The 26,139-nt window shown below is 35.7% G+C and overlaps 1 protein-coding gene across 3 annotated transcripts in view; it reads right to left on the bottom strand.

Annotated features, from left to right (window-relative positions):
- GRAMD1C (GRAM domain containing 1C) overlaps positions 1 to 26,139 on the bottom strand; it is an 87,366-nt gene that overhangs the window by 3,326 nt on the left and 57,901 nt on the right. For 2 of the 3 annotated variants that reach the window (XM_038582851.1, XM_038582853.1), the window contains 10 exons: positions 24,914 to 25,076; positions 23,678 to 23,710; positions 18,148 to 18,285; positions 11,393 to 11,511; positions 9,651 to 9,793; positions 8,784 to 8,887; positions 7,287 to 7,463; positions 6,135 to 6,192; positions 4,099 to 4,209; positions 3,780 to 3,885 (listed from right to left, as the gene is read on the bottom strand). In XM_038582851.1, the coding sequence (XP_038438779.1) occupies positions 3,780 to 3,885; positions 4,099 to 4,209; positions 6,135 to 6,192; positions 7,287 to 7,463; positions 8,784 to 8,887; positions 9,651 to 9,793; positions 11,393 to 11,511; positions 18,148 to 18,285; positions 23,678 to 23,710; positions 24,914 to 25,076 (1,152 nt within the window). The remainder of the gene's footprint in view (positions 1 to 3,779; positions 3,886 to 4,098; positions 4,210 to 6,134; positions 6,193 to 7,286; positions 7,464 to 8,783; positions 8,888 to 9,650; positions 9,794 to 11,392; positions 11,512 to 18,147; positions 18,286 to 23,677; positions 23,711 to 24,913; positions 25,077 to 26,139) is intronic. The other variant, XM_038582852.1, reaches the window with a different exon arrangement.

Genomic DNA, 26,139 nt, shown 5'->3' with positions numbered 1-26,139 from the left:
GGAAGAAAACAAGACAGGAGTGAACTGAAGAGCAACTGGGTGGCTTATATACAGGCATCTAATTTCCTCCATCCTGAAACCTCATAAAAGCACGATAAAATTATTTTTAAAAAAGGCATAAATTCATGAGGACAGGGAGAACAGAAACGGCAAAAGCGGCAACACAATGTTAGAAACAAGAAAGCATTTGGATGACTTCGCAGACCAGACAAAGTGGAATCCTAAACTAACTGTGGAGAAAGCTGAGAACCAACCAAATCTACCCTGAAGAATCCTCAAAAGTCTTGGGAATTGACAGGAATCTCTGGAAGTCAGAATAAAGAGAAGGGGACTAAAAATGGGGATTATACAAAAAAGTGTTGAGATCATCCCCTGCCCCATGCCCTGCCCTCCTCCATACCTCTACTTTCACTCTAATTTCACTCCTAAAATGCTGGCAGCCCTTAATCCTTCAGATGGAAACTGGACAGCCTTTCTCTATGGAAATTGACCAATCTAAGAGGAAAGACCTAAAGATAGTGATATCAGGATTTCTCAACCAATAGCTGAACCAGATCTAGAGAGAAGTTCAGGGTACACCAGCCCAACCCACGTTAAGAGCATAAGAGCTTCTAACCCACAGAAGCAGGCAACCAAAAACTACAGACATCTAATGGAATCCTCTTACTCTAAGGATAGAAATCAAAACAGGAGGAAAGGATCTTGATGGAAAGTAAATAGGCAAAAAGGGAAAAAAAAATTTAAGCATTAGTAACATGATCAGAGAGATAAAGATACTCATTTTTTAGATCACAATGACATAAAAAAATTCAGAGAAGTAATAGGTCTTTGAAATTAAAAAATTGTTAGCAAAAATCGAAAAATAGAAGAATGTGAAGATTAAGTTAAGGAACTCTGGGGAAGCAGAACAAAAAGGCAAAGAGATAGAAGCTGGAGAGAAAAAGTAAGAGTAGATAGCCTGTGCCAAAGAAGGCCAACATCTGAATTACAGGAGCCACAGAAAATCAGAAGAGAGGGAGTAGAGGTGAGGAGATCATCAATTGTGTAAGTCACTATTTCCCAGGACTAAAAGGCACAAGTTTCCAGATTCAAGGATGAGGAATGGTAACAGCCTCAAAATTCTCAATAGCAACACTAGAAGCTGAAAAACAATGGAACAATGCTGTGAAGGAACACTGTTTCCAAGCTAGAATTCTATCCCCAGTCAAACTTTAAAAAAAAAAAAAAGATTTTTATTTATTTATTCATGAGAGACACACAGAGGCAGAGACATAGACAGAGGGAGAAGCAGGCTCCCTGTGGGGAGCCTGACGTGGGACTCGATCCCAGGACCCTGAGATCATGCCCTGAACTGAAGGCAGATGCTCAACCACTTAGCCACCCAGGGGCCCCCCTAGCCAAACTATTAATCATGGGAAAGGACAGAATAAAAACTTTTCACACTAATGAAGTCTTAAAATATTTACCTCCATGCTCTCTTTCTCAGAAAGCTACTAGAGGATATGCTCCATTAAAAGAAAGGAGTAAACCAAGAAAGCAGAAGACATGCTGGATATAGGAAACAGATGAGGTACTCCACAGGAGAGACCAGGACAAGAGCTGTGCACCTGCAGAGAGGGTCCCTGGTCCTGACTAGAGCCAGTCAGAAGGCTCCACTCAGAATACCTGAGGTGAATGAAGGTTAGGAGAGAAGACTTAGATGACAGAGCTTTAGGAGATGAGATACTTATAAATAGTATAATAATCAACTATCATATGATAATTCCAGGGATAAGAAAATGCACAGAAAAGAAAAGGTAGTCATGGTTTATTCCATGGCTCAGCTCAGGATAGCAAACTTAGTCAAAATAAAGCAAACACTGGACACTGATCTAACCAAAATTACAACTTCCTTGGGAGGATAGGGCAATCAGAAAAGAAGACAAGAAAAGATGAAAGAAAAGAAAACCCTTGTCTTCCATAATAGGAGGTCGAAAGATTATATGTAAAACTGAAAAATCAAGAAATATCAATACATGCTTGTTGTTTATAAATGGGGTAAACACACAAAAAAGAAACTAAAAGAATTAAGGATTGTTGTGTTTGGCAAAGTATATGGTAGGACTGCTGTTTTTCTGAACAAACCTTATAAAAAAGTTAACCATGTGAAGGTGTGACTTTGGTGAATACCAAACCTTAAAAAAGTGAATGGGTTATAAAGGATAAACTAGGGACAGCCACAGCAGACAACTCTGAAAGAGCCAGGCTATGAAAGTGAGCAGAGAGAGACGGGCAGACAGAAGAGGATATGGACAGCAGGCATGGCCATGTGCAGAGAGGAAAGATCCAGCTGAATGAGGGAGATGGAAAATAGGATGTTGGAGGGTGATAGAGGAAGTCTCCCACCAACACATGCTGGGCTCTCCTCACAGGCAGAGCAAAGCTCTGACAGGCACAGACAAGAGGACAGGGTGCAGCAGTCAGAAGATCTGCAGAGGGAGAGGAAAACTCGTTTCTCCTTGAGGCAGAGTTATCAGTTGAAAGTTGGGGAAATAGGAGGCAAAAAAGGGAAAGTGCAAATAAGACCCACTCTTGGTAAGCGTGAGGGGAGAACGTCACCAGAAGCTGTAGATAATGTGAATCTGGAGAATGCCTAGCTGAAGGTGTCACCTTGAATGCCCCACATGATATCCTGAGAAATGCTCAATAACTGGATCTTCTAAAAAACAAATCAATGTATAGAAGAAAAGGATGGAAGGAAACAAAGTATTAACAGTGACTGTCTGAATGTCTCTTCTACCACTCTCTAGTTTTCAATCTTGAAAAGTACACAGATAACGTATTATAATGGAAATAGTAATCTTTCTTTTTCAAAGGGGATCCTAAATGTTGGTTCATGGAACTGAGCAGCACTTATTGATGACACTGTGTTCAACAGATAAATGTCTATAGCAAAACCTCAAAATAATCTGCATGTTCATTCTTCAATGGAGAACTAGTAAAATCATTAATTATAGCACATTTATGTAGTTGAATTCTATGCAGTTGTTAAAAGAGGAGGAAGTGCTTTATATGCTAATATGGAAGCATCTCCAAAATACATGGTTAATAGATAAAAACAAAATAATCAATAGTATATCTACAAACTCTATAAAAAGAGTTAATATTAAGCATAAATTTTTATACAGAAGTATCGGTAAAAAGAATGAGGTAGATATATACAGTTGATCTTTGAACAACATGGGTTTGAATGTCATGGGACCACTTATACACAGATTTTTTACAGGACGACACTGTAAATGTATTTTCTCTATGATTTTCTTAAGAATATTTTCTTTATCTAGCTATAAAAATATGTAATACATATAACATACAAAATATGTGTTAATCATCTATGTTATCAGTAAGGCTTCTAGTCAACAGTAGGCTATCAAGTTGTTAAGTTTCTGGGGAGTCAAAAGTTATATGCAATTTTCGACGGTACAAGGGTCAGCCCCCCTAATTCCACCATTACTTAAGAGTCAAATGTACATGCTGATAAGGAAACATCTTCAATATATATTACAAATTATAAAATGAAGGTGTACAACAGTGTATAGTATGCTTCCATTTTGAAAAAAAATACAAGTGACTGTACACATAAATTCTGTATTCTGAATAATACAGAAACTCTAGGGTAACTGCCTCTAGGAGGGGGGTTTCTTCAAATAATGGTATAGTAAATATTTGTACACAGCCAGAGGAGCAACTGGTTCATAGTGCTATGAAAACACTAAGGACTATGGTACAGAGTTGCCTACCTGTTCAAGCATCATGACCGAGTCTCGGAGTACTCCTTTTAAACGACGGGCCTGATCTCTTTTCTTCTGAATATTTTCCACTTCTGACACCATATCAGAGGCTAAACTGAAAAAAAAAATCTTAAAAATCAGGAGGACAGCTTCTAATCTTTCATTTACAGAAATCATCTGTGTCCTATAAATTTGCAAACAAAACAAAAAATTAAACAAAAAAGTTTGTGACTACAAAACAGCAGATCCAAATCTCTGAACTAGAATTAAGTTTTCTGCAACAAAAGAATTATTGAAATAATAATAGGTTGGGGGAAAACAGACTTACTGTAAAGATTTCTCTTCTTGGAGATGGAGACGGTAAAAGGACTGAGCAGCATATTCTATCTTTGACAGCTTCAGAAACAGCGTCACATTCAACAGAACTAGCAACAGCAAACTAGGGCAAAGCATACCTGGTTAATCCATTCCTTAAGCACTGCTCATGTAGACTATACAGGTAAAAACTCTAAAACTGTATGTTGCCTAGTTTCCAATTATTGTTATATTATTTAAATCAGCTATCCCTACCTTATTGTATGAAACAACCACTTTTAGGAATTAAGTGGACAGTGAGGAAAAAGTTGGAAAGTAACTAGAGTCACAATAAAGTCCTCAAAGAAAACAGATTGGGATTGTTCCTAATATCTCTCCTTTCTGCGAGGAATCCTGCCAGTGCTGATGTGTGACCACCAGCTTAGAAATCTACCAAGTAAGCTTTTGAGATCTATTTTTGGGTGCCTCTGGCTTAAGCCATATACACCCATAATGCTGCACTTCTAAAAAGGAAATGAAAATCAATATGGACTTGATCTTATGTAGATGAACATCCACCTTACTCCCACTGAAAACCAAATTTTTTACATTACTATTCAGCAAAAATTTCTTCTAGTTCAACTTAGATAAAGGAAGTATCAAATCCCAAATATATATGAATAGTATCATATATAAAATGTTACATGCTAAATGAACTACTCATTGGTTCTCATAGCAGTCTTTCAATTGAATGGATATACTTCTTATGATACATATATATGCAAATATATAGGTGGCATCATATCTCTCTTATTTTTTCTGTTAAAATATTAGCTTGCACTTAAAAATATATAGTATTCATCTTAACCTACTCAGAAGAGGATTTTTTTAAAAAATGAAAACTAAGGAACAAGAAAATCAAATCTATGAAATTATTGTGACACTGAAATAGTATACAGACCAACATTTCAACATCTGACTATAAATTTTCTGCATGGTAATACAAAAGATCACTGATAATATTTCATATTCAAAACTGTCATAGCAAACCAACTTAAGCAGAATATAAAACCTTTTATAAAACTCAAAGGTATATCAAACATTTTCTGGGCACCTGGGTGGCTCAGTTGTTGAGCATCTGCCTTCAACTTATCATGATCCCAGAGTCCCAGGATCAAGTCCCACATTGGGCTCCCTGCATGGAGCCTGCTTCTCCCTCTGCCTGTGTCTCTGCCTCTCTCTGTGTGTCTCTCATGAATAAATAAATAAAAATCTTAAAAAAAAATTTTTTTACATTCAGAAATCTACAATTAGAAAAAGCAGCTGATAAAAGAACTTCATTCCAGAAAATATTCACCAAGAGTATATCCCCAGTCAGAACCAATTCAATTAAATCTAATAGACTACCTCAATACTCAGATACAGCCATGTAGATAACAGTCGCCTACATATGATTGCCTGCATTGATTCCTATAGAATACTCCGAGATTCTTAATCTCTGCCCAAGGCCTACTGACTCAATCTCTGGGACTGGGGTGTAGAAATCTGCATTTTAGGAAATTAACCATAAAAGGTAAGGATCATTAGTCTAATCAAATAGAGCAAAACAGCACTACTGGGATTTCACCCACTTGCATATATAAATACTCTCTTTAAATTTATAGAACTTCCAATAAAAAAATGATGGTAGAAATAAGATTAATTCCGCCATATAGGGGTGGCCTGGGTGGTTCGGTGGGTTAAGCGTCCAATGCTTGATCTCACCTTAGTTCTTGATCTCAGGGTCATGTGTTCAAGCCCTGCATTGGGCTCCATGTGTGGATTAATTAGCTAATTAATTAAAAAACGTTTATTGAATGTGTACTTGGGTATTTCCTCAAATCTAATAATTCTCCTGAAAATCAAAAACTATCAGACTGAAGCATTTAAAATTAATGTTTTTGGAGACCAAAATTGGTCAAATAGTGGCAATTTCTGTACAATAACATACAAATGCATCAAATCCTTTTGGAAACTATTAAAAGATAAATGAAGACACAACCAAAATAAGCACTCAAAACAAATACTTACAAAATACTCATCACCACAATAAGGGCAAAGTTACAGTTTTCCATTTCCTTTTTCTTTCCTGTAGATCACAACACACAAAAATCTCTATTAGAACAGGACTGTGATTAACACTGGCTAAGATTTAATTTCATTTGAAAAGAACTGGAAAAGAAATTTTTTTACATGATTTATAAAGACAACTTGATGTAGGGTAAATTCCCAGCCCCCTTTGTTGATTTCTAATGGCTTGACTAATTTGAAACAAATTTACAAAAAGAAAATCTACACGAGTCCTGCAAATTTGGTCTACGTTACAGATTAATTTACTCTAAAATAAGCAATTCAATACATCATGTATGATCTCTAGCTAAGTTCCATCCCTGCAAATAATATTTGAGCTGGGTTTATGTACATTGTTTGCATTACAATCCTCACCTGTTCTCTTTTGCTCAAATTTATAAATTCCAAAGCTAAAGTGTTATTAAGCTAAAGTAGCAGATACATAGTCACACTAAGATATAAGCCTTAAAAGAGGATTTGATAATGTAGAAGGGTGAGAAGTGTAACAGTTTTATAGTTCCAGAGAGGGAGGGAATAACAGTAGAGGCAAGATGTCTTCAAAATTGAGAGTGAGGATAATAAAAGTCAAATTCTATCTTTGCAATTTGCTGGGCTGGACCTGAGAGTACATAAAGGTTAAAGCATATAATCAGTTTAGTACTTTCAAGGGTAGAAATAAAATGTCTGTAAAGACTAGGAAATTCATGAGTGAATCATCCAGCAGCAAGGGACAGTGGTTGGGACTGGGGACTTGGGAAGCACATGCTCTGTCTGATGGAGCAGCTACTACTAAGCTCCAACTGATTGTTGCTGTGAAGGGATTTGAGTCCAGAGCTGTCAGATCTGAGTTTTTATATCAAAATGTCCAATTTTTAAAGTATCATGTGGGCCCAGTAAAATACATTAGATGGCCATATGCCTGCCATTTTTACAACTGATTCTTTACACTTATTCCTTAGTTATTTTTAAGGAACGCAGAGTTTGATAAACATGATCAGAAAAGGAGAGGAAAAAGGGAGACCTCCTAACTGACATGTCAATAAATCTAACCCATAGTCTACTTCATGTAAGTAAACTAAAATCTTCCATCTCTGTTTACCAGGTAACAGCTACCTGAAACATCCCCTTTGGCATCTAAGCCCACATCTCCAGAAGAACGCTGAGAAGAAAGTTTAGGAACTGTCTCTGCTGTGCGGTTGAATGTTCGCCTTCTCCTTCGCAAGCTGCTAAGTTTTCCAGTGTCCTCAATAGACTGATTTAACATAGATTCTTCCATTAACAAGTCTGATTCTAAGAAGGAAAAAAAAAATCTTTAGATAGTAGAGAAACCTTGACTATAAGATACGGGGGTGGGAGGGGTGTTTTGTTGTTTGTTTTTTAAGCCAAGCCTTGGTACCCTTCTTTATTACTTAGGTTCTCATGGCCTAGATTCAAACTTACTCTTAATAAAAACTTTTGGAAGGTAAAGTGATCCTACAATGAATGATTGTAGGAAGAATGATATGTATTAATAAATGATGGGATCATCAGAGCAAATTCACCATGTGCTATATTAAATATTAACATAATGATTTCAGTTATGGAAACAACAGGCTACCCACTTACATTCGATCATTAGAAAGATTTCCAAGATAGATTGTGGTACTTGATTGTCAACATCAAAGGAAGAAGTAGCATATAATAGTTCTAGTTTTCAATAAGGGTTTGCAAAAAAGAAAGACTGGTAAGGAAAATCTGCAAACAACCTAAAAACCTCATTTTTGTCATTTGTTTCAACCTTTCCTTCACCAGATTTTTTATTAGAAGCTCATTATCCAGCGGCCAAACTAATTTCTGAATTTCATTTTCTTTGTTCCTGATTAGGAGTTTAATAATGAGTAGCCAAGAGAGAAGAGCAAGGAAAATAATCAACAAATTAAATGATGAAGCCTTAATTTACCCTGAACTGAATGACTGACCCCTAGTTTTTCTTTAACCAGAATTAAATTCATGTATGTATATATTTTTTCCTCATGTTTTATTTTAAGAAATATGCAAAAAAGAACAACTATATCACTTCTCCAGTCTAGTACCCACCACCACCAAATCCATAGATGTACATGATACCTACCATTGCTAAGTGTGCCTGCATAAACCCAAGGAAGATGCATTCATAAGGATTGCGGTGGGGGACGGGCACCAAGGAACACTAGGGCGTATTTGTGATGAAGTTACAGTCTCTCATGGCAGTCAGCTTCCTTGGCTCCTTGAAGAGGCTGTGGTAGGCCCTTACTGTGTGATCTTAGACAAGCCACTTAACCTCTCTTTCTCTTTCAATATTTATTCTTAAAATGGAAAAAAAATACCAGTACCTACCTCATAGGATTGTAAGGGGCTGACATTTATAAAACACACAGGACATGTCTGGCACATAATAAACATAATACAAGTGTTTGTTAGACGAATGAAAACGAAAAGTTTTCAAATTCCAAGTAGAGAATAGTTAGAACCACTTCAGTGGGAGTCAATCCAACATCGTCTACTAGTTCCAGCTATTGACCCAAATGGACAATCAGTTTTGTTAATAAATACTATCTTTACAAAAATAGATACATCAAGAAATTTACAAACCAAGCTGTTTGAAATAGTCCTCCAATGAACTCCAGGAATTCTTTTCAATTAGAGATTTGATAATGGCCCATGGTTGCTTTCTATATTTCAAATCTGTGGAAACTCTAATAAAATAAAGAGGAAAGAATATTTATTTAAAGGAAAGAATTTAGTTCTGTTAACATTGCAATTCAGTGTAAGATTATGTTGAATGGAAAGCCAAAAAGACCCAAAGTCATTAAGAGTATAAAAGAAAATCTGTTCACTGATTATGACTTATTTAAAAATTACTATATGCTGCTAATAACTTCATGAGATTTTCCAAGTACTTGGCATTTTATTCATTTCTTTCTCTAGCCCTAAATTTTCTTTACTTAAGTAGCAATAAAAGCTCAAAATAAATTCTAAATTTTCTAAATGCCTTGTGCAAAAAATCTCTAGTGGTCACAAATTAGGTGAAAGTAACTACAATAGCTAAGACCAGGCAAAGCACATGGTGGCCCGTCACTATCTTTGATTCACCAACATTTCTTATTTCCCATTGCAGCCATGTGCTCACCATGTGTTTCTTAAGAACTCACAGCCGCCTTGGCTTTAAACAGGGTCCTGTTACTAGTTCTGGCCACTGGACTGTGAACACAGTTCTACAACTCTCCCTGTAGGAACAGGAATGACACAGGAATGATTGTGTAGCTCCAGGATGTCAAAGCACTCATCCGCATGCGACCTTGAGTGAGGAACCCCATCCCTCTACTGACCACTAGTGGATGTGTAATTTGAGCAAGGAATAAAGCTTGGTTGTGTAAGGCTACAAAGATTTTAGGATTGATATGTTCCAGAATATAATCTCACCTAGCCTGACTAAAACACTCATTTACAATAGCTCACCTCAGCCGGCATTTCTGTTTTGAGGATCGGATGATATGGTATCTGTTTAAGGTATAGAAGTAATCATGGTAGGGAACATCATGTGTCACTACTTCTGAATCTACCAGATAAAATTGTGCTTCTCGACTTTCTTTATACAGTGTCTGCCAAAATAAGATTAGAAAAATTTTTGCATGTACAAGTTTAATATATTAAATTCCTTGCCAATTTAGAATATATACAAATTAGAATTCCTTCTCAAAAATAAAAGACATGAAAAGCCTACATACAGACCAGAAGAGCCTCTATGTTGGCTGTGCTATCTATGAATTGAGAAGATGTGACCTGCAGAAATAGGGTTTGCTGTTTCTCTGTCATTTCATTGTACAATTATTTTTTTTTCTTTCTTTTAGGTTTGTGGAGGAGAGAGGAACCATATAGTCTCTTGTGTATGTTATTTAGTTTATAAAGAATGTTAAATGTTCCTGATAGGGGAACAATTCAAAATTCATTTGAACGAAGCAAAGATCCACTCCAAAACTCTTAAAAATGTAACAATCTCCCTTCACCAAAAAAGTGAAGGAAGAGGACAACCAAAGAAAACACTGCTTTCCCTAAACAAGATTTGGAGTGGCTTCACTCAAATTCCTTCCTCATTTTAACCATACCTTGTCAAGCTTATCTAAGAGTCCAATATAAAAATACCAATCTTTTCTTAAATGTTTGAAAATCTTTTTGGAAAAAAATCTTTTGGAAAAATTAATTCCTTTTTAACACTGGATGAAAGCCACAAGAACATAACTAGTTCAGATGTTAAGATATTTTCTAACTACTTGCAGAACAGATACACTATACTTCAACACAATTTGGTCAAACACAAACTCCACTATAAAGGCAGCACCACACTGGCCACTGAGCAGAGCACTGAATATCCTATAATCTCTTCCTGTACAGTACTGTAGCCCTCTAGTTATGTGGCCCTAACTCTTGATATGATCCTGTATATCAGATCCCAAAGTAGTGTTTTTAAACCATTTATCATGAAAAAGTTCAAACATACACAAGAGTAGAAATGAAGTATAATGAATCCTCAAAAACTCATCAGCCAGCTTCAACATTAACCCTTGCCTAGTCCTGCTTCATCTGTACCCTATCCCCACATTCCTTCCCTCCACCACGATGCTCTGCCTGGCTAGATTACTTTTAAAGGATACCCCAGACATCAGTATAATTTTATTCACAAATATGCCAGTGTATCTCTTTATAATTTCTTCATTGTGTCTCTTTAAAAGATAACTCTTTTCTTGGGACGCCTGGGTAGCTCAGTGGTTTAGCATGTGCCTTTGGCTCAGGGTGTGATCCTGGAGTCCTGCATCGGGCTCCCTGCATACAGCCTGCTTCTCCCTCTGCCTGTGTCTCTGCCTCTTTCTGTGTCTCTCATGAATAAATAAATAGAATCTTTTAAAAAAAATACCCATTTCTTTAAAATATAAATATAATACAAAATAATACCGTAGTTACATGTAAAAATTAATTCCTTAAATCTTGTAACTATCTTTTTAGTTTGTTTCTTTAAATTAGGATTGGGTTGATTTGGTTGATATGCCTCTTAAGTCTCTTTTTAATCCGACAGTCTCTCCTCTCTTCTAAAAAATTTTTTTGCCACTTATTTCTGAAAATTGTCTTGTAAGCTGGTGAATGTGACAAGCATCTTCTCTCTTCTCACACATGATTATTTAGGAATACTGACACAGTAGACATACCTGCTTTTCAGTGGCAGCAGTGCACTTTCCAGTAAGTGGATTATTAAGGACTATAGTGTAGGTCATGGTTCTCAGTTGATCACCTCCAGGTTCTACTTTCCAAGGGGTGGACACCACATCTAATCACAGCAAATATAAAAAGAGAGTTGGTTCTAAAAATCTGAAAAGTATGATTTAAAATGTAATCAGAAGTAGATTTTTTTAAAAAAAATATAATTAACATACAGTGTTATATTAGTTTCAAGTATATCACATAATGATTCAACAAGTCTATGCTTTACCCATGACAAATGTACTCTTAATCCCCTTCATGTATTTCACACACACACCCCACCTTCCCTCTGGCAACCATCAGCTTGTTCTCTGTATTTGGGTCTGGTTTTTTGTCTCTTTTGTTCTTTGTTTTTTCTTTTGTTTTCTTAAATTCTGCATATGAGTAAAATTATATGGTATTTGTTTTTTTCTGTCTTACTTCACTTTGCATTATATCCCGCAGGTCCATCCATGTTGTTGGAAATGGCAAATTTTCATTCCTTTTTTAAGGCTGGGTAATATTCCATCACATATATTTCTACACACATACATACCACATCTTCTTTATCCATTCATCTATTGATGGACACCTGGGTGGCTTCCATATCTTTGCTATTATAAATAATGCTTCAGTAAACACAAGGGTGCATATATCTTTTTGACTTACTGATTTCATTTTATTTGGGTAAATATCCAGTAATGGAATTACTGGATCATATGGTAATTCTATTTTTAATTTTTTTCAGGAACCTCCATACTGTTTTCCACAGTGACTACACTAATTTGCATTCCTACCAACAGTGTACAACGGTTCCTTTTTCTCCACATCTTTGCCAACACTTGTTATTTCTTGTGTTTTTTATTCTAGCCATTCTGACAAGTGTGAGGTAATATCTCACTGTGCTTTTAATTTTCATTTCCCTGATGATTAATGAGAAGTAGTTTTTAATTATTTAAATTTTTATTTTTGGCCAGTCCTAACTTCTTTATGACTGTATTATCATTTCAACATTAAAGGAAAATAAAATTAAATGTGAGGCACTATTCTTGTATGTGACATATTCCCCAACTTTGATCCATTTACTTCTAAATTGTTGTCTATTAATACGCTTTTTTTCTTTTCTTTAGAAGAGAAAATTAAAAGGTGTTTCATCTGTAGTCTTCATTTTGAAGTCCCCAGTACCTGTGAAAAGAAGTAATGGCACCTGCCTTACCAAACACAAACAGAACAATACTTTAACTTTCCCATCATTGAGGACAAAACCTTGAAAGACATTTGCCATTATGCAAAAATAAGACCTTGATCCCAACTTGTGGAAAAATCATGTTAATAAGAAATTATGTAATGACAAAATATGTAATGTTAATGGCTTATTTGTCAAAATCTTTAATCAAGGAGGGGGCTGTGGAATATAAATAACTATATAATATTTCCATATTAAGAAAGCTGTAAGAAAATCTCTTTGTATTTATGGCAACATCTTGATTAAAATTCTCTCTTATTGGGGCATCTGGGTGGCTCAGTGGTTGAGTGTCTGCCTTCAGCTCAGGTCATGATCTCAGGATCCTGGAATCAAGTCCCACATCAGGCTCCCTGCATAGAGCCTACTTCTCCCTCTGCCTATTTCTCTGCCTCTCTCTCTCCGTGTTTCTCATGAATAAATAAATAAAATCTTTTTTAAAAATCTCTCTTATTTGCTTAATAATAACACGATGAGGGGCATCTGGAGGTCTCAGGTCATGACCTCAGAGATTGGCCAGCTTCAGGCTCTCTGCTCAGCAGGAAGTTTGGTTCTCCTTAGCCCTTTTCCTCTGCCCTTCACCTCCACCTCCCCCCCCCAACCTTGTGCGCTCTCTCTCTCTCTCTCTCTCTCTCTCAAAGAAATAAAATCTTAAAAAAAAATAACACAGTGAGTAAAAATATACATTGAACAGAAATACATTTTTAGAACATAGCAGCATACAGTGAAGATCATTTAAGAAGCCAAAGACTAGGAATATATAGGTAACAGCATAGTGAACTCTTTTCAAAGATCTGACTAAATCACCAAATTCTGTTAGCACTCATGAATTTAAGCAATTAGTATGCTTGACTACTGTTTGTCAACATCTAAAATATAGAAGTCTTTAACCCATTACCCATCATTAAAAAAATGAAGCAAGCCTTTTGATACAGCCAATTTTACTCAACTTCTTTCATACAGGTAGGCCTCGAGATTTTTTGAGGGACCCCAAAGCTGCCTTTTGAGTATCTGGAAAAAATCTTTAAGCTAAACTAAAAAGGCATAATCATGGAATCTACCATACATAATTTTTAATATATTATTTATGATCAGTACACCCAACATGGGGCTTGAACTCATGACCCCAACATCAAGAGTTGCATGCTTTTCTGAGCCAGCCAGGCATCCCTACCATATATAATTTGCTCTAAAAAATAATTTAGTTAGTTGTACATGAAAGAAGATACAGGGGATCCCTGGGTGGCGCAGTGGTTTGGCGCCTGCCTTTGGCCCAGGGCGCGATCCTGGAGACCCGGGATCGAATCCCACGTCGGGCTCCTGGTGCATGGAGCCTGCTTCTCTCTCTGCCTGTGTCTCTGCCGTTCTCTCTCTCTCTCTGTGTGTGACTATCATAAATAAATAAAAATTTTAAAAAAAGAAGATACAAAATTTATTCTGAAATTTTCAAAAAATTATTTTGGTCCTATGTCAGTCTGTTTCAGAAAAATATACAAATAATCCATTGTTATTAGTAATATAAAATATTAGTAATAATATAATATTAGTAACATAATTTTAAGATATCATCAAATTCTGCTTTTAAAATTTCATATGGGATGCTTGGGTGGCTCAGCAGTTGAGCATCTGCCTTTAGCTCAGAGCGTGATCCTGGGGTTCTGGGATCGAGTCCCACATTGGGCTTCCTGCATGGAACTTGCCTCTCTCTCTCTCTGTATCTTTCATGAATAAATAAACAAAATCTTAAAAAAAAAAAACCTGCATACTATTCAACAAAGCAACTATTAACAAGGATAAAAAAGTATGTCTTCCAGTTATATTGTCACCAATGTTACCAACAAGCCTACTGAACATCATGTACCAAAACATCATATAATTAACAATATTTTGGAAAAGCCAAGACCTCCAATATCTAAGTAAAGCTCATCATGATAGGAAAAATCAGGGATGAAATTATAAGAAAAATGGCAACAATATACAAAGGACACATGCACCATTTTGATATATTGAGTTAAAGTAATAAAAAGCAGGAATTGCACAATACTTTATGAATCCTCTGATGTAATAAAGTTTTTAAATTGGTGAGTCTTCACACCTATCAGAATGGCCGTTACTATTACTGAAAATAACAAGTGCTGGCAACGATGTGGAGAAATTGTAACCTTTATGCATTGCTGGGGGTGGGGGGCGGGATGTAAAATGATGTGGCCACTATGGAAAACAGTATGGCCATTCCTCACAAAGCTAACCATAGAATTACCTATGATCCAGTTATTCCACTTCTAGGTATATACCCATAGGAATTGAAAGCAGGAACTCAAATACATCAGTGTTCATAGCAGCATTATTCACAATAACTAAAAAGTAGAAACAACTCAAAATTCCATTAATGTATGAATGGATAAGCAACATGTGCTTTATATATACAATGGAATAGTATTCAACTTAAAAAGGAATGAAAGTCTGACACATGCTACAAGATAGATAAACCCTTAAGTGAAATAAGCCAGACACAAAGGGACATGTTGGGTGATTCCCCTTACGTGAGGCACCAAAAGTAGCCAAGTTCCTAGAGACAGAAAGGAGAATAGTAGTCATCAGCAGTTGGAGAAGGGGGGGAATGGAGACTTATGGTTTAATAGGTAGAGTTGCAGTTTGGGAAGATGCAACAGTTCTGGAGATGGACGGTGATGATGGTTGCATAATGTGGATGTACTTAATGCCACTGACCTGAACACTTAAAAGTGGTTCAAGTGGTATATTTTATGTTATGTACATTTTGCCACACACACACACACACAAATTGGTGTATCTTAGGAATGGCTATGCAGGTTTTATTATACTATTCATGCAACTTTTGTGAAGGTTTACAATTTTCAAAATTAAAAAGTTGAACAGAAAGACTTAAAACTGAGTTTTGAATTACAAAAGTAGTGTCACAGAGCTGTAAACAAAGATTTAAATGAACACCTATTTAAAAGCTCCTAATTAAAAAAAAATCCAATAGTACCATCTTAGTGCTGAAATTAGATTAAACCCACAAACAATTGACTATACACGAATCTTTCAGTTAAAAAAAGAAATATTTATTAATGTTCTTGAAAACAAGCCTCTGTGGGCCACCTGGGTGGCTCAGTTGGTTGTTTCTGCCTTTGGCTCAGGTCATGATCCCAGGGTCCTGGGATCAAGTCCCGTATTTGGCTCCCTGCTTGGCAGGGAGTCTCTCTCTCTCTGCTGCTCCCTCTGCTTATTCTTTCTTACTCTCTCTCTCTCTCTCTCTCATTGTGCTAAATAAAGAACTTTAAAAATTAAAATTAAAAAAATTTTTAAATAAAAATAAAAACTTTTGAAACCCATTCTCAAGAAATTGAACTTTGATGACCAGATAGCAAGTTCAGCAGATAGCAGAATGATGTGCAATCAATCATAAACAGATTATCTCTTTGGGAGCAAACCTGACTAATTCTAGTCTAAATAGCAACATTCCTATTATTGTTTACACTTGTAATTAGCCAGAAGCCTTTGCTTCCAAAAGCCATTTAGAACATCAGATAGCAAATATAGTCATCCACATTGAAGCTAGATATGATATCAGACACCTAATACAGTTGTGAGTCAAAGAACAAACTCAGTCAGTTAAGTGTCCTATTCTTGATTTTGGCTCAGGTCATGATCTCAGGGTTGTGGGATCAAGCACCACATTGAGCTCTGCACTCAGAGTTTGCTTGAGATTCTCTCTCTCCCCTCCTCCCTTTGTCCATCCCCCTGCTCTCCCCCTCTAATAAATATTTTTTTAAAAATAGAAGAAATAAAGAAAAAAAGAACAAACTTCATTTTGTACCAGCATGAATAACATGCTAGTTCTTCTTGGGCCTTGTCAGTCATAAAAATGGCAGTGCAATATTAATAGGCATCATTTTAGAAAATTAAGAAAATTAACATATCCAACTCTTCTAAAATATCAGGTTTTCCAGACAGACATGAATAGCAAGAAAATACAAAATAGATTCAGAAGAGATACAGTTAAACACAAGCTACTGAGTGAAGAGGAAAATTGATATCCCTTAGATATTCCACATTCTTAAAACTAGAACAGAAAAAAAAAAGATTTTTTAAACATAAAGTTCTTAACATAATCACAGGACTCAACAGCTATCATTGAGAAATCACTTTGCTATATCTCTGAATAAGAAAAAATTTTGTATATATCAATGATACAACCTATGAATATGTAGTTATGTTTACATAAAAGTTTCACAGAAAAACAATAATATTTAATCACTAGTAAAGTGGCTCAACTATAAATTGATTGTAGGATAACTTTCTCTTTGACTATATCAAATGACTCAACTTATATGAATCTCTGCTGCTTCTGTTTTATAATTTTATATAGCAAGCTAAACCATGTGCTCCCAAAATTTATAAAATATTTTGGAATATTTAGGATAAACTAAGTTTCAAACTAACTATAAACTCATTTGAGATGTTTACCAAAACAGAACTTTTAACACACAACCAATGGAATCCTTTTTATGAGTATAACTAATTTCCTAACTGGAATGTTTTTTCTGTTTTGGTATTTTCATTGAGATATACCACAGACACAGCAATCTGAGGCGTATAGCTCCAGGAGTTTGCACACACACACAAAAACACATATGTGTACCACTACCCAGATCAAAATAGACTTTACCAACATCCCAGAAGCTTCCTCCCACTCTTTACCCATCCAACTCTCCATCCAACTATGTACAACATAGTACAGTAAATACTATGCTGATTCTGTGCCCATAAATTAGTTTTGCCTGTTCAGAACTTTGTATCAAGAAATCACAGTATGTACTCTTTTGTGTCTGGCTTCTTGTGCTTAACATTAAATCTGTGGGATTATTGTTATAAGTAGCATCAACTGCTTTTGCATTGCTATACAGTATTCTTTTGTGTGAAGATACACAATTTGTTTATCCATTCTAGTAATTGGTAGATATTTGGGCTGTTTTGTTTTGAGACCATTGTAAACATGCTGCCATGAACACTGTAGTACATGTCATTCAGAGTACACATTTCCATTTCTGAAGGATATATACCTACTAGTAGAATTGTTGAGTCAGAGAGAATTTTTTATGTTCTGCTTACTGCCAAACCATTTCCAAAGTGACTGTACCAATTTATACCCCACTAGAATCCGATTGTTCCACAATGAAATTCTCTTAAATGGGTCCCACCCAACCAAACTGCTACATTAATAAATAAATGGAGTTTTAGTTTCAAAGAGTTTGACTTAATTGTAGGTAGGATCTGACTAACTGAACAATGAGTCAATGTTTGCATGTAAATTTAACTGAAATGCTTAAATACCAGCTTATATATCACCAAAATAAAATCAAACCCTAGTTTTTCCCCTGGCAGCATAAATAGGCTCAACTCTTAAAGGATAATAAAATTCTCCCTTATTTATCATTAGGTAAACACAAGACCAACCGATTATATTTCTAGAATTGGCAAATCTCTGCATAAAGCGTGAACTGGTGAAGAGCAATTCAAACATTCTCTCAGCACTGATACGAAAAACACGGTTGATATAAAGTCTTCCATGAAGATCTTTCTCAGGAACATTTTCTGGGGAAACAAACAAAAAAAAACCACAGGACTGAAAGGGGAGAAACTAAAGAATGGTAATTTCAAGATTTTGTTTTGTTTTTGCACAAAATGGTTTTTTAAATGTGATTACAATGATCAGCACACTCCACACACTTATTAAAACTCCAAATTGGCATTATATACATAAGCACTGTATACAAATATACATAGTATATATCTAATTAAACTATATATGATCAATATTTCAGTCATCAAACCCTAAAGATATAAAACTATCTAACCTGAATGATATCAAACTCCCATAATGTATCACTCAAAAGAGTATTTCAAAAGTGACAAGGTTAACAGTGGGACACACAAGGGTGTATCTACCACAGGAATTAGCAGGTCCTATTTCTGAATGCTCATACATTCAGTAAATATTAAGTCACGAATGGCTCTAACTCATTCACTCACTCGGTAGCCTGAATAATGTTTCCAGCCTGATTTAAAGCTGACTGCCCCAAGATAAGCATCATCATATTTACAACCTATTCTCAATACCACCCATTAAAAGAACTAAGAAACCCTTCTGAAAAATAATCTTCAAGTCAAGGAATATTACATTTCTCTGGGAACCTGATAATGATAGTGTTGAAAGCTACTGGCTGGTAGAAAATGAAGAAACAATATCTGCTCATCTCTCTTCACGTTCCCTAGAAACATTATATATAATAGCCCATGCTTATTTGGTACTTAATATAAGCCAGGAACTGTACTAAGCACCTTACAGGTATTCATTCCTCTTATCCTCACAGCAATCCTGAAAGATGGATGGTATTATCATCATCTCATCATATAGATGAGGAAAATGAGGGAAAGAGAGAACTTCCAAAGCTCCATAGCTGATGAGTGACCGAAATGGAACTTGGATTCACTGCAGCTCCATGGCGTACCAACTTAACCTCTATTTTATACTGCTAGGAGTTTAACTTAGAAGAATCAAAAGGAAAGAAAAGAAGAGAGAAGAAAAAAGTTGAGAAGAAATAAGATAGCTAGGAATAAGAGTCTGGTAAAAGAAATAGAGCAAAGCAATCCAATATGAAATTTTAATGATTTCAGGACTGGGATTATTTATTGTCTCAAGGATTATGTTCCATTGATACAGAATAAAAACTGTGACAAAAGCTCCCCCTATTACAGATATCATGCACTAAGATGCGTAGAGCATCTGTCAATATTAAACCATTGGGAAGCAGCCTGGTCAGGTAAAGGCAGGTAAATTCTTCTAGCTCTGCCTTTATCCCAACGATTGCTTTTTCTCCCTCATTAAATGATTTCTGTCTATCTATTTTGCTACAGGTGCAGAGAACTCAGGAGAATATTGATTTACCTTTCCCCTGCAACAATACTATGTGCAGGCAAAAGCCAGTCACAACAATTTCAAATAATGGCTCTTTGGTAGAGAAATAAATCACTGAAACTAGGTAATGTGCTAAGGTCTTGTGAGATAACTTCCCAATTAGGCTTGAGAAATAGACTTTTCTGATACAGAATATACATTCATTGTAAAAATAATTCATATTTCACAAAGAAAGAAAACAAGTAGAGGTAATTCTATTGATCCTGCTCATTTCCCTCACAGAACTTAACCTGAGTTGTAATTATATGTTTATTGGCTTATTGACTTATTTATTGCCTCTCTCCCCAGTAATAGTCTAAGTTCCATGTGAGTAGGGACCATGTCAATTTTAAACCCCTGTACACATTATGTATTTGGCACATAAGTGTTAAATAACTATTTTTGAAAGAATGAATAACTACTTAAGATGCTAAAAAAAGTGTCTTAGGATCAATTATTATTTAAAGGACTTTGATTTTACAGCCATATATTTTAGCTTTTTATTTGGGAATAATTTTTTGATTTACAATTAATGAAGCTGGGTATTATTCCTGCCCTTTCCCAGTAATATCCTTTTTCTGTACAAGGATCAAATCCAAAATACCACGATGTATTTAGTTATTTTATCTCCCTAGTCTCCTCCAATTGTGACAGTCTCTCATTCTTTCCTTGTTTTTTAATGGCCTTACACACTTGAAGAACACTGGTCAGGTATTTTGTAGAATGTCCCTCAACTTAGGGTTATCTGTTTTTTCATGATTAGACTGGGGTTGTGGATTTGGGGAAGAATGCCCACAAATGTAAGGTGCCCTTCTCGTCAAACTCAGGAGATTGGGGATCCAGGGTATCAACGTTATTTATGGTCAGCAGCCTGGTCAGGTAAAGGCAGGTAAATTCTTCTAGCTCTGCCTTTATCCCAACGATTGCTTTTGCTCCCTCATTAAATGATTTCTGTCAATCTATTTTGCTAAAGGTGCAGGGAATTTAGGAGAATATTGATTTACCTTTCCCCTGCAACAATACTATGTGGTTACCAACTATGTGGTTACCAATGGTAACCATGATCACTTGAGGTGGCATCTGGCAGGTTCTTCCACTGTAAAGTTACCATGTTCTGCTTGTTAGAAATGAGTCACTAAGTTCAGTCCAGTCCATACTCAAGAGAAGGAGAATTAAGTTCCACCTCCTGTAAAGGGAAGTATCTATGTATATTATTTGAAACTCTGTAAGGAAGACTTGTGCTTTCTCCCTCATTTACATATTTATTTGATCATTTATATCAGTATGAACTCATGAATAGTTATTTTACAGTTTAGTTTATACCAGTTCTATCATTATTTGTGTTGTTGATCAAATTTTTTTAGTTTGGCCATTAGGAGCTCTTTCAGGTTGACTCCTATGCCCTTCTGATATTCCTTTTTTTTAAAAAAAGCATTTCTTTATTTATGGCCCTACAAAAAACTCCAGCCTCATTTTGTGTATTCCCCGTCTCAGCCCTAGAAGCAGTCATTTCACTAAGGAGTTCTCAAACTATAATTTTTCAAAAGTAAGTTTCTTGTTCACATTTATGAAGAAAAGAACTTACACTCATATAAACATTTCAATACATTTTCATTTTTCATTTCAACTCCACTGTTAGATAAATTGTTTTGTATTATGACTGATACAATAGAATTCATGGTACTACTATTGGAAATTAATAATACCCTTTGTATGTAAACTAATTCAAAGAAGTAAGGACAGGAAATAAACTATTTCCACCTGGGATCATTAATTATGATAGTCAAGTACTTTAAAGCCTCCTGTCCAAGCAACGTCACCAATAATACTGCTGTAACATATGAAACTAGCAAGTGGTATTTCAAGTGGGGAAAAGAACATCACTCAACCTGGTAGCAGTTACTATTTCCAATAAAGAAAAAAATATTTCTTAAATTGAAAATATTCAAACATATCAGTTTGAAAGTGGTCAGTGGAAATGATGGGGGAAATGAGACAGATAAATAAATATGAGAAGAACATGGGCATAAAGGAATAAACCATATGTTGACAGTGTTTTGAGGGTTCACAAAAAATGTACTAGGTAGGTGTACAAGAACAGCAGATGATTTGGGTTTTGAGTAAGTAAGGACACACCATTTGTTTTATCTTCTATCTACTAAAAACTGGCGACTTGCTATCTTCTTGACTCAGATGGAGGGCTTTCTTTGCATCTAAAAGATCAAGTTCAATTTGAGAGTGTTGTTCAAACACGTGACTCAGGTAACTATGTCAGGGTTACCTGGTTCAGTCTAATGGCTGCTTCCCTGACATACTAGACTATTTCATGGCTCTTTCTCAGCTTTCGATAGAGGTCTTCTTGTTCTCACCTTTGGTAATTAATAAGCATCACCTGATATTTGATTTCTGTTTTTCTTTGCTTGACTTTCCAATTCATCTTGTTCTGTCAGCTACAGGTCATGGATTCCAATTTTGCTATTCTTATGTCCTCCTCCCCCAGCCTAATCTTTACCTGACTTTACTTCCATTCTCAACACAAGTGACTTTGGCTAGGGAATCCTGTCACACCAAATTCTAATCTTAGCTATATAAAATCAAACTTAACTCTGTCATGACACAGCCCGGGTGTCTCATGCCATCAAGCCAGTTCATCAGCTTCCACTCAAGGCTGTACCCCCGGGGCAGATGTTTCACAGACTATCCATGATATGATAGAGCAGGGCAGGTGAAAGAAGTAAATCCTAACAGCAACAGAAATATATCTGTGGCCAAAAACATAGCCATAATTACTTTATACTTGTAGACGTGGATACATTGTGTCAACTCATGTTCATCTGCCAGGAAACCCCCAGCACCTTCTCATATGCTCTGAACTCCCCAAAACCAGGTATGTAGTTATTAAGCTGAGGAAAGCTTATCAGCAGCAACACTCTAGATAAACAATGGTTCTACAGCTTATTCTGTGAAGTATCATATACCAAATTTTTAAGTTTGCATATGGTTTAACAGATTAAAACATAATGCTTAGCATTTTGCTCAGGAGCTGATGGCCCAGAACCCATTTCTGGAAGTACAGAAATATCCCTAAAAGGGCACCCTTCAATCTTGGTGGGTTTTAAAATGCCTACTATAGAATAAGAACATCAAAAAAAGAAGCCAGTCAAAGCAGATTCTAAGCTAACTTTCCCTGTATGGGCTTCAGTTAAACTCCACATCAAAGAGACTGAACTAGTTGTTTCAGGTCCCTCCATGAGATATTTCATGATGCTCTGCTTTGCTGATTCCTCTCAGGGATACATGAGTCTAGAGGGAGTCTCTACTTCAAAATGGTCTAGTGTCCCCCTCCTGAAGATTACAATCTATAGATGGCAGAAAAGAGGAAAAAAGGAAATCCTTTCATTTTCTCACTCAGAATGCTCACAATGGTGGATCAAAATACTACCATTTTAAATAAAACGATGTTGGGTTTAAAATAATCTGCCATTTACCTAACTCCCTCTAAATCCACACATAAATTCCTTTCTTTTGACCTTTCTTATTTTCCCCAGTTCACTGACTTCAAGTGTCTTCATAACCTCACAACTTCCAGAAAATAAAAAAATAGATTCATTATAATACTCACTTAATATGTATGATAAGCCTGAGATTTTGAAATCTGCTTAGGGAAAGCAAGAGATTTGTTATGTAATGATAATCGAATAAGAAAAAAGTCATTCCATGTATCTTAAAGAAAACATCCACAAAAGAAGGCTGGATAGTACATGTAAGGTCTTACTGCCATAAAATCAGTCTTTAAAGGGACACTAGCAAGGGAGGAAATGCGATCAGGGCTCACATGCAATACAACAACTACACTACTGTCATTCTTTATTTATAGATATGAACACAGCTTATATGAGATTTAATATCATCCTTTATGAATGTTAATTTTATAGGATCAATAAGGCAACTTATTTTTAAGGACTATTCTTGTAAAAAAAACAGGGAAGAAAGAGGAGGAAAAGAAATCCCTGTTTTGGCGTCACTTACCTATCTGGCCACTGGGTGACAGAGTAGATCTTCCTAAAGTCAGAGGTTTAGACAGGCAGGAAATTACTAATTCATCCTGCTACTTACTAATTCATCCTACTAAATCATCCAAAGCATGAATGGTTAGGACACCAAGAGAGTGGAGTCATTCATGGAGCGCAATCCTTTTAAAAACTTACTCTCAACTATCTTTTCAAAAGAACTCAAGGACTGTCTCTTAATGCATTCTGTGATTTTTAGGAACTACTGAATTTTTATATATGTTTTCAAGAGTATGGATTTAGTTTTCATTAAAGATACTTGCTATAGTATTCCCAAACCAAAGCTGATTTAGATTTGGTTTTCATAGATTTGGTCTCAGTTTGCTTTTAAATTTGGATTTGATTTTAAATTTGACTTGGATTTAGTTTTCGGTTTTTATAGATTTGGTTTTCACTATAGTAAAAGACTTCAGGGGTTCCCACACCAGGCCTAATCTGAACAGTAACTAGACTAGCGAATACAATCATATCCCACAGATCCAAACAACTATAATGTCCCCCATTACTAATATCCTGAGCATTGCTGAACAGAAAGCAGATAGAGCAAAATCCACTGGCACTGCTCCCTTTCCTGAAATTGGAAAATAGTCACTCCACTGTATCTTTCCCAATGTCTCCCCACTTTCACAAACTTCAGATGTCAACAATCTTAGAATTAAAAAAAAAGATTCTTCAAAATGCCCACTTAATAAGTCTGATAAGCCCCAGGTACTAACTTAGAGAAAGTATGGAGAACATGATTTTTTATAAAGTTTCATTTAAGCAACTTGGTTTATTATAGTCTCTACTTTTGTAGCTCTCTCTCTCCCTTCCTTCCTTTTTTTTTCTTTCTTTCACTTCTTTCTTTCTTTCTTTTTTGGTAGTTCAAAGTATAATTATAGTATTTATAACAATATGCAGATTTGTATTCAGATTTGCTTTTCCATTGCTCAATCTTCACTGACTTAAGGCTTGGAACTTTAAAAGGTAAATGTGATAGAGATCTTCAAATTCTAGGCTTCTGAAAAGTGGAGCTGGGTTAGACCTAGCAGCTTCTTTCCCCTATTTTCTATTAACTTCCACCTTTCTTTTGGTTCTTTATAGAGTGAGAATGTATCTAATACAACTAAATTCTCAATCTGTATTCACCCAATACAAAGATAAGCATTAAGCATTAAAAGACACATTTTATTAAAATTTATAAGAAATTGTTTACCTTCGTCAACAGAATCTGAAGTACTGCTTTTGTCCAAAGAAAGATATTCATTTTTATTCAAGTCCAGTGATTTTGACGGCATTCTTCTTAACCTCTTTTCTGAAGTTAGTAAAGGACTCTTTTTGATCTGTTTCTCACTTTGAGGTTCCTCTTTCCCTAACCCCTAAAAGGCAAACAATACAGTTTAAAAACAGATTATTGGCTTAGATTTTAAAGTGAGATCTTTAATAGATGCTTTGAAATACAGCTCTTTGAAAAATGTATTGATGTTTGCATCGCATTTCCAATACAGTCCATAAAATATTGGTAAATAATAATATAATATATTCTAAAGTCATCTTCTTTTATAGTAATGAATAATAAATTTATGAAGAACATCATATAAGAATTCACAGTTAACATCAAATGAATCACTTAAGCACAGGGAAAGGGGAGCAGAGGACAAAAATAATGTAACAGCAGGTGCTTTGGGGTGGGCAAAAGGAGAGGAATCAAACCCAATTAGTGCCCCCAGACAATACCTGCCCCATCATCTCAAGGAAGAGAATTCCCCCATTCTCAAGACCAGTAACTACAGGGGAAAGGGAAAGAAAAGAGAGAGGTAAGAGTCATATAAGAATACAGTAGAGGAGATTAGATTAACAGGAAACATTAATTTCACAGCAAATTTGTAAAAACATAGTTGGTTTTGCTGTTAAGGGACTGAGGAGGTGGGGATTAAAATATATTCAATATATGATACTATCTATACTTTCTGGGGATAATTGAATCTAGATACATCATTTCTATAATAAATTTAATGTTAGGCATTAAAATATGAATGCTATTGCCATGTTAGTATTCAAGTAGAGCTGTATTATAATTAGGTTTAATAGAACAGTATAAAAATATAAACTATGCAGCAAAGTACCTTCTTGCATTATCTGTGTGTAAGTAGATGACACAGAGCATATTTCTAATTCTTACACTTCCTGCCCCATGAGATCTTTGAGTAGCACTGAAGGGCAGAAGCTCCAGGGAGGAGACAGGTTTCTATTTGCCACTCAGAGAGCAGAATAACAAGTGGGACCCAGGACACAATTTATGAAAGGATTATTCTACCCCAGTCAGAGAATTGATTCTCCAAGCAGAGGTTACTGCTAAAATTGAGATTTGATTTTATTTGGGAATTTGACACTACAAAGCAACATGCTTACTTAGCTGATCCAGAACCTCTTTAGCAAATG

This window comes from Canis lupus, chromosome 33 (assembly GCF_011100685.1).
Source record: "Canis lupus familiaris isolate Mischka breed German Shepherd chromosome 33, alternate assembly UU_Cfam_GSD_1.0, whole genome shotgun sequence".
NCBI lineage: Eukaryota > Metazoa > Chordata > Mammalia > Carnivora > Canidae > Canis > Canis lupus.
This window is presented reverse-complemented; position numbering and strand designations above follow the sequence as displayed.